This window comes from Drosophila gunungcola, unplaced genomic scaffold (assembly GCF_025200985.1).
Source record: "Drosophila gunungcola strain Sukarami unplaced genomic scaffold, Dgunungcola_SK_2 000001F, whole genome shotgun sequence".
NCBI classification, from domain to species: Eukaryota; Metazoa; Arthropoda; class Insecta; order Diptera; family Drosophilidae; genus Drosophila; species Drosophila gunungcola.
In genome coordinates this window covers 620,780-635,362 of record NW_026453197.1, presented here as the reverse complement: position 1 = coordinate 635,362, position 14,583 = coordinate 620,780, and the positions used below count along the sequence as shown (strand labels likewise).

Sequence of the window (14,583 nt, the reverse complement as noted above, 5' to 3'; positions counted from 1 at the left end):
TGCGGACAAGCGTGTGTATCGCTGCACTTTGGGCCTTTGCCTGTAATAACAAATGGAGGCGAACAAACAAAAAAAACCGAAATCAAACAATACGATATTCGATACAGTTCTGAATCCGCGATTCAATTCGATTCGAGCGATCGATCGCTGGCAATAAATTTCCCATTCAATTGCTGCTCTATTGGAACTGAACTTTGTTGCTTTTGGGCGATGATGTCTGTGTTAGCAGCAGGAAGCTGTGGACCCGTTCAAATCAGCGGCCAGTTGACTACACTTGCAAAACTTAACATAAGTAATATAGTGTTACTATTTTACTTTTTTTTAGAAATTTTATTAAGAGTGTGTTTAGAACTGTTTGGAAAATGTGGACGCGAAAAAAGAGTTGGGAAAATTATAAATCTATTCTGTATTGGCTTTGTTAAAGAATTTTGCAGAAAGTTGATTTCGACCTTTAATCCTTTTTTTGTAAACAATATAAATCATTTAGCGCTTTAGGGATCAAATAAATGTTGAAAATGGTAAGCAATAAAATTAAATAACTTTAATTGGAAACATGGGAACTCAGAAATAAAACATATTGTTCAGATAACTTTTTCAATGTTCGTTTTATACATATACAAATTTAATATTTGGTGTTAAGAGAAAAAATTGCATATTTTTCCGAAGTTTTAATTCAATGTGTGTTAAATAAATGGAAAGCAAAGCTTTATGCTTTAGATTTTTGTAAATAAACAAAATTTTATTTCGAGCTTAAAGGCTTGAAAATGTAAAATGGAAATATGACCACGGGTTTGGAAATGAAATAAAAGTATGACAACGAAGTTAAAGATATTTTCAGACATCTTTTTGGATTAGAAAAGAATTTAAAGTGATCAATTTAAAAGGATATTATTACTATTATTAAAATTTTAAAGCATTTCTTTCCATCTTGCTAGAATAACTGCTGGCTGCCAATTACAAATTACACTAGTTATTTTTTTATAGCAGTGCAGATCATAGATCGAACTCACCTGTGGCCAGTCTATTAGTTAGTCATCGATACGTTTTGTTTTGTTTTGTTTTGTGCTTCAGACTGACCTCGAGTGGCTCCTTAAATGGCTGTCGGCTGCAATCGCTTTGACTCTCTAATCGGGGGGTTTCAGAGGGTTAATGGGGGTTCAGGGGGTTAGGGGCAGCCAGACAAATGCCTTGACATGTTCAGGTGTCTGCCATGTTCAACTAACTGACTAATTAGTGTACTTTAACTGGACCAACTCTTGACATTTGGCCATAAATCGCAGTGGCATCTTCGGCTCGTCGAAAGGAGAGTTTGCATGAGTAAAGCAAATTAAGCAGGGATTTTGTTTACCTTTCCCCTTCCTTTTTTTCTTATTTTTTGTGTAGATACTTATACTCGAAGCGTGTCCAATCACGCCTGTGAATTATTTAAAAATCTCTGCTGGGCTGTCTTATTTCATAAGAGAGACAAGCCTTAAAATTGTTACCCTGATGCCATAGAAATTCGTGTTGTCGTTGTCGTTCGATGATGTTGTTGCTGTTGTTGTTGCTGTTGTTCAGGGGCCTTGCGATTATGGGAAATGGCTTTTGCTATCGCTTAGCACACCTCTCAATAGATGAACTTTTGCTATCGCTTAACGCCTGGGAAGAACCCCAAAAGGGGCGGCATCTGGAGGTTTTCCTTTTGATGGAGTGAGATGGAAGTAAAAGGCAGTCGGCTTAGGAATCATCCCTGGGAAAAGTTATGTAAATATTTAAGTTAAAAAAATCTTGGTTTGTTTTTGCACAATAAAAGGATATTAACATATATTGTATGCTACTGTTATATAAGCTGTAATATTGCTTGATATTTGTTTATTCTATTGCTTTGAGTATATGTTGAATATTCCCATTCCATTAAACCAACGCTTTTAATAGTTCCAGATAAACATAAACATAAAAAATTGTTTTAATATCTAATTGCTATTAATTATTAATTTTCTACTAATTAATTTTTAATAGTTTGTGTTGCGCACAATACTGCATTTTTTCTGATTTTAGATATTTTCTGTGTGACAATCTCGATAACAAAAATAGTATTTTCGTACTTGGTACTTCGTTTTTTGCTGTCGGCTTATTTAGTACCAACACAATTTCCCTAAACCGTTTTAAAATGATTTTATAACTATCTAACTTTCTTGATAGAGCAAAATATACTTCCCTTTACTGTCATGTTTTAAATCGATCTTAACAGGTTAACAAATCTCTTAATTTCTAATGTTTTTGTGAAACACTTATTCCCCGTCGATTTGAAATAAACTTTTATGAGACACCCACAATCATGCGGTGAACGACCCACTTTGTTTTGAATTCGCAAATTATTTTGTGGCACGCCACATGCTGCAACACCAGCAACAACAAAAACAACCAAGACTTGCCAACATTAATTTAATATTGAAATTACAATATTTTCGTTTCTCCTTTTGTTTTTTTTTTTTTTGCTGGGCAGATTCGAATTCATTTGATTCTTCGGAGATGTTTTTATGCACGATTCGGCGGGGACTGGTTGAGATCATGTTGCCGATGATGATGACTGTGATGATGATGCAAAAGTTAATTTGCTAGTGCACACTCCTTGTTCTTTGGTTCTCCAGCTGATTTCGATGAACTTTTTGGGCAGCAGAAGCGAGTGATTGGCACATTAGCAACAAATTGTTAGTACATCTTACTTAAGCCGTTTAATTAATTCCGCGCATTCTGACTACCCGTAACAATCGCGGGAAATACAACAAATAAAATCAAATAGTTTTTCTAGACATTAAGCTTTCGGAATCGTAAATACTCTAAAGGGGAAAATATTTTAAACTAATTTAATTTGTGAACCAAAAACGAAGGCCGTTTGGTTATATGTGTACATGTGTAGGTATTTTAAAGTTTATCTATTCAGTTTAAAATTATTTTTTTTCTTTTTAAATCAGAGGTATTTTAAAATTTGGCCAATTTTTAACAATTAATATTTTTTAAATTTAATTTTAAGAAATCATTTTTCGTTCGAAATATACAATGTGTTTATTAAATTAATAATTAAGAAAATAAGTTCTTAATAATATATTTTCCTTTTGTTATTTGTTGTTTTAATTTGCTTTATTTTTTCTTAGCATGAAAAGTTTGGTAACTTTTAAGTTATTATAGTAGTCACTACATTTATATATTTATTTACTAATACTGATAGACTGATAGTGCATAACTAGAACACTAACATAAAGTGCAGTATTAATAAGCTAGATTTGTATTATAAATTTCAATGTAAATTTTTTTGTAATTTTTTATCAATTGTGTTTTTAAATATTTGATAAGTTTGACAATGATAAATTGGCTTAAAGTCTTTTTAAATTCCATAGCACCTTGCAAGGGTATAGCCCGCATTAAGAACCAAAGAAATAGAAGACCAAATTGCGGGGAAAAACAATCAGCCCAGCCACGATGTTAGCCCGACTTCGAGCATCTCTGGGCCAGCATCTCTGGCCAATTGCCGGTCGAAGACGTGCCTAGGCTTGTCAAGGTGCCCCGACTTGGTCTGGCTCTCTGGCTTTCTGGCTTTCTGGCAATTCCCCCGGATCTCCGCCATATTACGGGTATAGTTTTAGTGTGGTGTTATGTTGTGGGCACACATATAGAAGCTACCTTCAATTTGACAAAAGCCGCTGGCAGACAACGCGATTGCATGTTGCCTTTCAATTGCTGACCAAGTTCTCCGTCCTGTTCTGCACTATCAATTGATACAAATCTATGCAATTTTAGAATATAGAGACATAAAACATGGCCCACTGGGGCCAGCTATTGCCACACTGAATGTCAATAAATAATACAGTGTGGAGCCTCTCGACTCTCCAAGTACAATATATATATATATTTATATACATATCGGCTTTGCCTTAGCTTGAGACAGGTCGAGGTCGCTTTTGATCGCCGCAGGTGAGAAAATGGCCAACCGCCGTCGAGAGAGACCAAAAGATGCCACTTTGTTGCCTCCGAACATGCAACTAGTTGCCACTGCCGCAGACTTGGAAACTGGAAAAAATAATAGGGAAACAAAAATATATATGAAGAATACATTTTAATAGCATTTTTTTCGATAACAGCTTAACAATTGGTTTTGTTTTAATCAAAAGTCTGATCATGGGGTCGTCAGGCTCTATCAACAATTTAACTTGATTCAATCTGGTATACTTGAGCTTTTAAAAACCAAAAACATTTACAAAGACTTAGGTTTGGGGAAAGAATTTAATGTTTTACCAAATTCTTGGTAACTTTGAAATTTGAAATTGTAGTAAGGAAAAACACTTTTATATAAAGGGATTCCATTTTTTTGTTCGTCATTATTTTGTATTAACAAGAAGCTTTTAGAATTTGTTTTCAGTGTACCACCATCTTCTTCCAGTTTATAACAGGCAATTAGAGATGTCTGCAGTTGCAATTGGATATACACAGAGATTGTTTTGCAACTATTAAAAAACGACCATTTCCTTGGCATAAGTGCTCACGAACTCAAACTTGTAACGATTAATAAATGTATATTATATTAACGGTTAAAAAATGTATACTATATTAATCTACATTTATTTGTAATTTTTATATGCGTCAGTTTTCGAAAGGAAGTTCTTGGATATAAATTAAATTTTATTATTGTTGCCTAAACTAGAGGTGTAAAAATTAATACAATATTTGTTATAAAAGTTGTTGAAAATATACCGTTTTTTGAACAAGGAAACCCATGTAAACCAGTAATTGAACTTCATTTCTCTTAGTGCCAGCGGCATCTTCTTCCATCTTAGGAGCTAGCAATTGGAGCTGCCTGTGGTTCTGTCTAGAACATCGTGTGCTCTTTATCACTGACAGATTGTACTGGCCATTTAATTTATGGCGATTTTCACATGCTGTACTCGGAACATTGCTGGTGGACCGCAAAAACTGTGACGGTATCGAGTTGCCGCCGGCTGATGGGGCATTCGAGTTATTCAATCCATTCGCCTGGGCAACCTTTAGAACATCTGCATAAATCAATTGTTGACTGCGATTTACAAATGAGCCGAGGCGGATATCTGCTCTTATTGGAGTGCAAACAACTTCCCTAATGTCATTGCTTGAGAACCGACTCAATGTTAGAGATTCCTCATCAATCAGTGTAGATGTCAGTTATATAATTTAATTTTTCTACTGATTTTTCATCGAATAAAACTTTTCGAATTTAGTAAATGCTAATTAAAGTTGTTGTATAATTATAAATTTAAAAACTACCAAACTAATAAACAAACAATTTTTTTTGTAAGTCGCTAAAACCATACAATAAGCGAAATATATATTAATTTTCTTCTTTTTATACCTATATAATTTTTTATTTTGCACCGATCCCTCAAAAAATCCAATGTAAACGCGTTGTCAGCTTCAATGTTCTATAATTTAATTGCTCCATTTTTAAATATTCCATTGTTATTTTCAGCTTTTTTCCCAACTAACTTGCATACATTAATTATAATAATACAGTCTAATAAAGCTTTTATTTTATATACAAATTACATTTCCCGTAAGTGTTCTTAAGCAAATAATACTTGCCAAAACCCAAAAAATATTTATATATTCCATTGGTGGAATATATGCTAAATTTGGTTGCATTTATTACTTTTGACCTTTATGGTTTTTCATTGTCCGCGAATCCCAAATAAAAGCCTATATGAAGGCGTGTGCATACTAAATGCTCTTCTATTTGTGGGTTCCATTTTTTAAAATATGCCATAGTTATTTTCATCCCTTTGTTCCCACCCATCCATGCCATTTATGTCAAGCTGCATTTTTATGGGCATTGCAAAAACTATTTTTACTGAGGGAAAATAGAAAATAAGGACTACGTAATGTGAGGGGGCTGCAGCACGTGTCGTTATCCTTTAGCTATTTCCGGGCACTTGCGCTGCAATGGAGCGGAAAACGGAGCAAGCGCAACTGTGACGTCATGAGTGGGTGGTCTGGCTGCCACACAGAAATAGACCACCCAGCCAAGGACGAGTGACGTCAGATGAGAGCGAGTCGACCAGTGGCACACCAAGGACGTCATCGCGGAAAAGAGATGGCTAAATAGTAGGGGAAAACTGAGCCGCCGGCCGGTGTTTTTGCTGCCCACTCACCTGGCTATTTTCCACCTGTCTGTGCCTCCGTCCCCGCCTCCGTCCTCGCCGCCTTTCAATTTCCACTCATTCATTCATGCCCGCCGTCTGCTGTCTCGCTCTGCTCCACTGCGCATGTCCTTTGCCAGAAAACTGATGACGTCTTTGTTTCGCCAATCGATTTTACTGCTCGCGCTTTCCCCCGTGACGTCATTAGATGCGTGCCATCAAGCCAGCCGCCGTGTTTGTTCGACTATAAATAATGCACGCCAATTACCGCTGGAAATTGATAATCGACAATGTCAATTAATGGACCACCGCTTGAACCTGAAAATAAAACCGCAACCGAAGGATAATGAGATTTCCAGCTAATATGGTCCCTTTTGTGCTGCTTTCAGATTTGGAGAGTTTGCCTTTGAAAGTTGATTGCAAAATAAAACCAACATTTAAAATAGATTTAAAAGAAAAATAAAAATATAAAAAAAAGAATTTAAACAAGTTAAATATTTAAATTAAATCTTTTTATTAGATAATAACCCTAACAAAAAAATATGAATGGTAATTTGTTATTTATTTTTCTAAGTGGTATAGGCTCACTAGACTTATCTTTTGAGGCTGTTTTTCTAATTTGTTAGTTTGTATTTGGGGTATATCATAATTGTTAGAACTTAAATAATTATTATTTTTACATTTTTTACTTACTTACAAACTTTTATTTAAAGAAATGGAACAAGGACCCAACCCAAATCGAAAATCACATGCATCATCCATTATTTAGACTAAAAAGGTTAGACAAAGTAATTATAGCCCGTAGCAAAACCTAATCACTATAGTGCCGTTGTGGAACTCTTGTTACATCTTTACTTTCCCATTCCTGACCCTGCTATTGATTTTACACGCATTATCCACTCAACCTGCGGACATATACTACTTGGAAAATATATATGAGCACGTAAACAGGCATATCTATAATTTTGGGCTTGTCCGCTGAGGTCAAAGACACACACAGCAAAACGCCGGTTCCAGCTGTCTCCCTCTAACGCACTGTATTCTGTGTGTGACCGAGGTTGTGCCAACGTCATATACACATTTTTTTATATATCCAGAGTGGCTGGAGCTGCGTCAGTTAATTCAATTTCATTGATAACATGATAGGGCGAAGATACCGGCGGAACATATTTAATGGGGCACAAAATCAAAAAAACACTGGAAAAAAAGAGTAGCTAAGAGCAATGAATAGTAAATGTATCCCTATTTGATGGTTTTTTATGCCGAATTGACTTTAATTAATAGCTTACTTAGTTGATTGGTTCGTTTTGAATGTTCTAATAATGCATTTAATTACAATTACAACTTTTTAGTAAAACGTTAAATAGTCCCATTTTTAATATTTAAGTGATATGATCTAACAATTTTTAAAAAAGTATTCAAGTCCAGCCAGCCTTAAAAGCCCAATTTTAATTTCGAAGCAACGAATTTAATAAAATTGCAAATAATAGCTTAAAGGCTTTAAGCCGAAACTGGGTGGCAAATTTTGATTATCTATGAAACTTAAAAAACCTTAAGAATATTGCTTATTGAGGTATCTGGTAAAATTTTTCAATACGTTACGTTACGTTTTTTTCAGTGTATGGATAGATATGAACAGGACAAACAAACCGCAAAGAGTGTTGCCTACTTAGGGGCGTGCGTGACGAAAATGCGAGTAGCCCCGTAGATTTGCAGAGTGGTGAAAACGGGGGTCTTTTGGGGTGCCAGCAATGGCAACTTGTAGACGTGACGCGGTCAAGACGCAACGGAAGCAGACCATAAAATCAATGCCGCACTTCCGTTCATCCTCTGGTTTGTTTCCCCTTTGGATCGCCGGATGGCGTGTCGATTGCTACGCAGGGAATCCAATTCCAAGACAGCGGGACAGCTGAGCTCAGCGGGCGGTGGGTGGTTGAGTGCGAGTTCTCAAGGTCGTCGGTGGCGGGGATAATGGGATAAGTTTTGCGGTCGGGCTGGGAAATGACAAGCAGTTGGTCTAGAAGTTAAAGCGGAATATAAAAGCATAACATAAGTTGTAACATTTAATTAAATTGTTACACTTTATTATTTTTTGTGCTTATTTAATTCTCCTTAAGGATGACTTTCTGAACTGCTTATATTTCACTTCTTACCATAAGCATAATTTGTAGTGACTCTAAATCGTATATTAACAAGTGGTACATAAATTTGCAAAAATGCTAAGGTCTGTTTAACATTGAATTTATAATAATCTGGAAAATATATTATATTTGTTTATAAATTGTTTATGTTTATTTAATTTGAAATCAACCTTTCCTTATTTTTTATTTATTTTTTTATTTATTTTATTTTTTGTTCTTTTTTTGTTTTTACTTACTAAAGGTTCTCTTATACCTCAAAGTCCCAATTTGCTGTTGACCCAAAAATCCTGTCCTTTATTAAGTCATATTTCAACATGAGTTTAATCAAGCCCCCGCCATAATAATTTACCTGTGAGTCCGTAAATCATCTCCCTAACCATCGACTTAACCCACTTATAACCGCAAATGTGCATTGCCCCATTGCATCGGTCGTTTTTGGCCAAAGATAGATACCCATACCAACTGGGCGTATACTTGATGATATTATGACATGTTCCCCTTTTAAGCCCCCCACAATAATGTTATTTAGGCACAAAATAGCACAAAATTGCCAGGGCAAAAAAAAAACACGAAAAGGAATACACCTATATATTTATGTGAAGTTACAAATATTAATAGTTAAAAGAAGGCAGAAAAAAATAATGACAATAATTCGCCACAAAATGCACCTGCAGGCTAAGCAGTCAACGGAGTTTTAGATATCGTTTTCTATTTGGTATTGTTTTCTGTATTTTGTTCGTTTTAAGTTAGCCAGAGGAAGTCACAATTTTTTGGGCAAGGCAAAAAGTGGGCATCGAAAGTGAAGTTTATAAAAAAGGGTTGGCGAATCCCAAAATGCAATTTATGCAAATGAGCCGAGAGGCGCCGTTGCAAATGCGGCAGCAATAGATGAGGAGAAAAAAAAAAACAATGCAAAAGTGCCGCATGCTAATTGAAATTTACAGGGGGGCTGGGGTAGTTTCGTATTTTTTTCTACCAGCAAAATCAAAGCCTAAATAGCAATCAAAAAGAGCAAAAATTCCTTAAATTAAACTCACGAACTAGCGGGCGCAACGATGCGAAAATGATACATGCATTAAGGCCCAGCCAAGTTGACTTGGCCAAAACGAAGCGAATTTGGCTCGGCACATTTAGAATATCATCGCAGTGCAGCTACGACCACAACAATAAATAATAGACAAAAGGCAGAGAGACAAAAGCAAGGAGTGCCGATTCCGAAGTCGACGTAGACTTCCACTTCGACGGCGACTTTGGCTTGGCATGTCATGCTTAATACAGCCAATAAAACCACCGCCGACAACAACAACAACAGCAACAACAACAACAGCAATCGAAACTCTTTGGAAGCAACCCAATAGCAGCAGCAACAACATCAGCGATAGCAGCAATAACAACAGCAACAACAACAACAACAACAACAACGAGACTCCAACGCTAAGCTGTTTGCATGCACTTTTTGGGGCCACCAGCGGGTCAGCCAACAGCAGCAGCACCACTAGCCTAGCACCACCAGCACCACTAGCACCACCATCCTCCATCCACCAGCCACCATCACCCACCATCCACTATATCCACCGCCAAAGGAACAGCAGCAGCAACACTTAAAAAACATCAAGAAAGGCAGCCCATACAGTGGTCTAAATATGCATTTTGATTTATAAGGGAAAATGAATTTAAGGAACTCAATCAGAATTTACAATGAATCAAGAAACTTCAGTTCAAAAACCATGTATTTTGTGTTTAACAAGTTAAATAACTCACCAAGTAATTAGCGGAAAAGAAAATCACATGTAAGGATTTCTTTGGTTTTACAAGATAAAGAATACGAAAAAATATAACAAAATTTAAGTGCCCATTTTACGTACTTATCTTTATCAATTTGCATAACTATATTTAAAATAATTAAAATGAAATGAAATAATTTTTGTAGTATTACGATCCGAAAATTGTTATGACAAATTACAAGAAAACATATAATTCTATCCTGCCTTAAGGCCTACTTTACCCACTTTGTTTTTAAAAACTGCTTACAAATAACATTTAAGGTCAATGAAATTTTATTAAGTACCCAAATGATTTAAGTTCTCTTTTAAACAAAAAACCCTTTCAAGCCTCGGGCAGGAATTTCGCGCCCACTGCCAATTACTTAGAGGACACTGTACCTTATGCACATGGTGCCTGCCACAGACCAGTTCCACTTGCGTCGCTCCCAAATCCAACTAATATATATGTACATGGGAAGCCACACCACAGAGCACAGCACATTATACCAATACCTGCACTCCACCACTCCGATCCCAATCCCCCCGAACCCATGATAGGCACCACAGTACGACGAGAGTCCGAGCAATAGCATTATGGGAAAAAATCTAGCCGAAAACGAAAGGAAGAGCCACTGCAACTGCGCCCAAAACTGTAGTCGCTGGTGTTGCTGTTCTGCCGCAGTCGACGTCGACGCAGCAGTCGCAGTCGCAGTCAACGTCGACCCAAAGATCTCACGTTTTGTCTGGGGCCTCTAAAAAGTGGAGGAGAGCTAGAGCTGCGGCTCGTACGCTAACAACAGTTAGAAAACGTGGCTAAGCTTTGCTTTGGAACCTGTCTAAAAATAGCCGAATGAAAACGAAATCTTAACCGGCCTCACCTACTCAGATCGCTTTAAAGACGAGTCTACGGATCTCCGAAGAATTCGAATCGGGTTCCGAACGATCACGAGTACGGACTCTCACTCTCTATGCAGTCGACGCCGGCAGCGCAGTCAAGTCTTCGGGTTTTCAGTTTTTTTTTTTGTTGTTGTATTTCCCGATCTTGGGAGAGAAGATCTCGGCTTATTATTTTCCTTTTGTTGTTTACGAGCTGCAAACGCCGGTGTCAATGGTAAAGTGCATTAATATTCCCGCATTTTTTTTTTCCAACGGATCGTGTTATTGGCATATTGCCTAAATGATTTGTGGTGCAACTTATTTATATTTGGGGATGAGGAAAAACAGTGATCTGGTTTATGAAGTGGCAGGATGGTATTTTGCTAAAGTGGAATAGGGAAATTGGCCTGGGATTTTGTGTGAAATCGATTTGTCTTGGCTTGGATAAAAATAGCTAAAATAAAAAAGGCTTACCGAGAAATACTTAATTAACCGTCACAAAAATAAAGAAATGCCATGGAAAGGATTAGAAAGCTATAAATAATAATGTTAAGTTGGCTTATATTTAAAGCTTTAAGTAAACTAATTCTTTATTTGTTTGCTACATACAGCTTACAAATCGTATATAAATATACTGCTTGCATTTATTTGCAAACTTAAGCCAATTAGGTAGCCAAAAATAGTCCTTAGAAATAATAAATCCTTTGAATTTGTATTTTGTTAGTTTATAATTCTTCTTGAAATTCGTGTTCTTCCATTTAACATAGAAACAACATTTTTCCACCCACAGGCATACAAGTGGGACTTAGTCAAGTAAACTTATTCCTTGAAATCTGGTCCATATTCCCGCGAATCTGCCTTGGTTCGGCCCACACACAAAAGCCAGGTTGTCCTGATCCCTGAAAATGATACACACAAATTTGCCCACACACAATTTTATACACGCAAAACATGCTTTGGTACATATTTAACATGAATTTAGAAAGAAAAGAAATGTAAACATATTTCTTGAAATTTTAATAAAAGTTAAATATTTCCACGTATGAAACTCTAAACAAAAAAATGGTAACATATCAAATAGTTGCTTAAGAAAATTCTTATCATATAATTAATGACAAACTAAAAGCAATAAAACTTACGTGTTGTTGAGAGTTATGCAATAAGTAAAAGCCTTTGCTTATAGCATTAGGGTACACAAAAATTAGTTCAAATTGCTTATCTTAGAAAATGCAGAACAATTGGAGGTTTTATTATTTTACGACAAAGAACTTTAAGTCCATTAAGTTTATATGTCTGATTTTAAATCTTATAACCAATGTTGGCTATTGTTTATTCTTAAGACTTTTTCAACCTATTAATTTGTTTCCCGTGTATATTAACTAAAAGGAACAGAAGTTATGACAGCGGGAGAAAAGAGGATGCACAGTGGGCGGTAGGAAAATGCATGAAAAGTGGGAGGAGGGGTGGAGGCCGAGGCAGAGCAGGTGAAATGGCAGCAAGAACAACCATCAATCTCGGCAGCGAGCGAACGAGATGGAAAATGTCGGTTTTATGACGCACATAATTTCCGTTTCCGAAACTGTCCCACTGCACTGCATTCGGAAAAGCGGTGCCGAGAGGGGGGAAGGGGAGGATTTTCCGACGCAGGCGCTCTAGCAACGACGTCATCGATTTTCCTCGCACGAGCTGCGCTTAGTTGTTGTTGTTGTTGCTGGCCGCAAATGACGTAATAGCCGGGCCGCAAAGGTAGGTCGTGTCCCGCTCGCTCGGTGCCTCCACCTCCAATCCCCTCCCCTCCCCTCCCCTTCACTCTCACTCACTCTCACTGTCTCTCTCACTCGCTAGCACAGACGACGCCCGAGAGCGCAGCAAAAACGCCAGCTGAGGCAGCGCTGCCCGCCGCGACGCTTTGAATATAGTCGCGTGTAACCGTAAAGATAAGTTCAGTCGCGTCACAGACGCCGCATTGTTAACAACTTTAACCAAAACAGCCACCGCTCACGGAAAATCCAACATCCAAATTAAAGAGAACCTATAGATCCAGGGGAACTCGGAGATTCTAAATATCCGAGCTACTAATCCATCAGCCTAAAACTTAAATCCACAAACGCGTTCAGTATTACAAAACAAACACAAAAAACCATAGGTGTGAGTGCTCAAGAGTTAAACAATTGCAACAAGTTGTTGTTCTTTATTGATTCGTTCTATGCGGAAACGGAAGCCGGTCGACAACGCTGCGTATGTGTAATAATTTTCAACGGTTGACAACACGGCGTATGTGTTTTTAGTTCACTTTCTTGAGAGAACTACTGATATTTTTTGGCTCAGGCAACGCTGCGTATGTGTAATAACTAAACTTATACCAATTTCGAATAGCTTTTGAGCGAAGACTCCTATAGATATTTTTGGAAAGAACATTTTGCTAACACTTAAAAAAAAATCCATAAACACGTGCTGAAGAACAATAATAATTATTTTTCGGGTTGCCTGTGCGCGTGTGTGTTTCTGTGTGTAAAGTGTAAGCAACGTCCTTGTGCCTCCTACTACTTCTAAACATACATACATGAATGTATATATAGAACCAAGCTATATACTATAGCGTGCGTAAGTCGTTACGTCGCTTACATCGTCACTTGGCCACTGCGCAAACGCCGGAAAAGAGCGAACAAAAAGCTGGCAAGTTCAAGTCTAAGGACACACAACAACAGCTGTGGCAAGGACAGGAAAATGAAGCCCGACTATAACTATTGCAACAAGAGTTTCTGCGAAAAAGGAGTGGGCCATCAAATTGAGGGATAAATTGCCAAACGGAAACTGAACCGCCGTGCTGGATCACCAGCGCCGCTCAGGGCGCCAAACAGGTGCCTAAATAGAAACTATACAATATCTGTGTTGTCCTGTGTCCTGTTTATGTGTTTTCGTGTCTCATCATCATCATTTTTTGGTTCTTTAACGAAGAATCGTGTTGTCTATGATGCGCGATCGCCTTGCCTCGCTGATTGTGGTGAAGCAAGAGGGCGGCAGCAATACGAATATCAGTCATCACATTGGCCACCACCATCAGCCGGCCATTAAGTGCGAGGCTTCACTGTACGAGAGCGGCAGCCACAGCCTTCTGTTCCAGGAGATCAACAATAATTCCTGCTACAGACAGAACCTAAACACTCCGGCACAACAGCAACAGCAACAACAACAACATACACACCAACAGCAACAGCAACATATACACCAGCAACACCTATTGCCGCCGCCTTTGCCGCCTTTGATTTATCCCTGCCGCAATCTCTTTCCCGACGGTTGCGATATCAATCACCTGGCCTGCTGCAGTTCCTCCAACAGCACCTCAAACTCCACCAACTCCACCAACTCCACCACCTCCAATTCACCCAACAATAGCCACTTTTTTGCCAATGGAAACACGTGTATGTATTTTGTTTGCCTTTCGGTGATATTCGGTGATGGTTCTTTTTTCCTTAAGTTTAACGCCGTTTCGGTGCTTCCTTCTAATTCACTAATCGCGCACGCAGCGTATACGCAATATTTGGCGACCATTGCCAAATGTTTCAAGAAGCGCTTGCATTTGGCTTACTGTTTGCTCAATCCGCTTGAGGGCAGTCCAAAAAGTCCGAAAAAAAAGAAGAAAACAAATCGAACAAAAAA

General features: G+C 37.7%; 1 protein-coding gene across 3 annotated transcripts in view; it reads left to right on the top strand.

Annotated features, from left to right (window-relative positions):
• The first annotated feature begins 12,882 nt into the window (after positions 1 to 12,882).
• Positions 12,883 to 14,583, top strand: part of LOC128262932 (probable nuclear hormone receptor HR38) — a 35,138-nt gene continuing 33,437 nt past the window's right edge. For 2 of the 3 annotated variants that reach the window (XM_052997521.1, XM_052997520.1), the window contains exon 1: positions 12,883 to 14,345. In XM_052997521.1, the coding sequence (XP_052853481.1) occupies positions 13,895 to 14,345 (451 nt within the window). In that variant the 5' untranslated portion in view covers positions 12,883 to 13,894. The remainder of the gene's footprint in view (positions 14,346 to 14,583) is intronic. The other variant, XM_052997522.1, reaches the window with a different exon arrangement.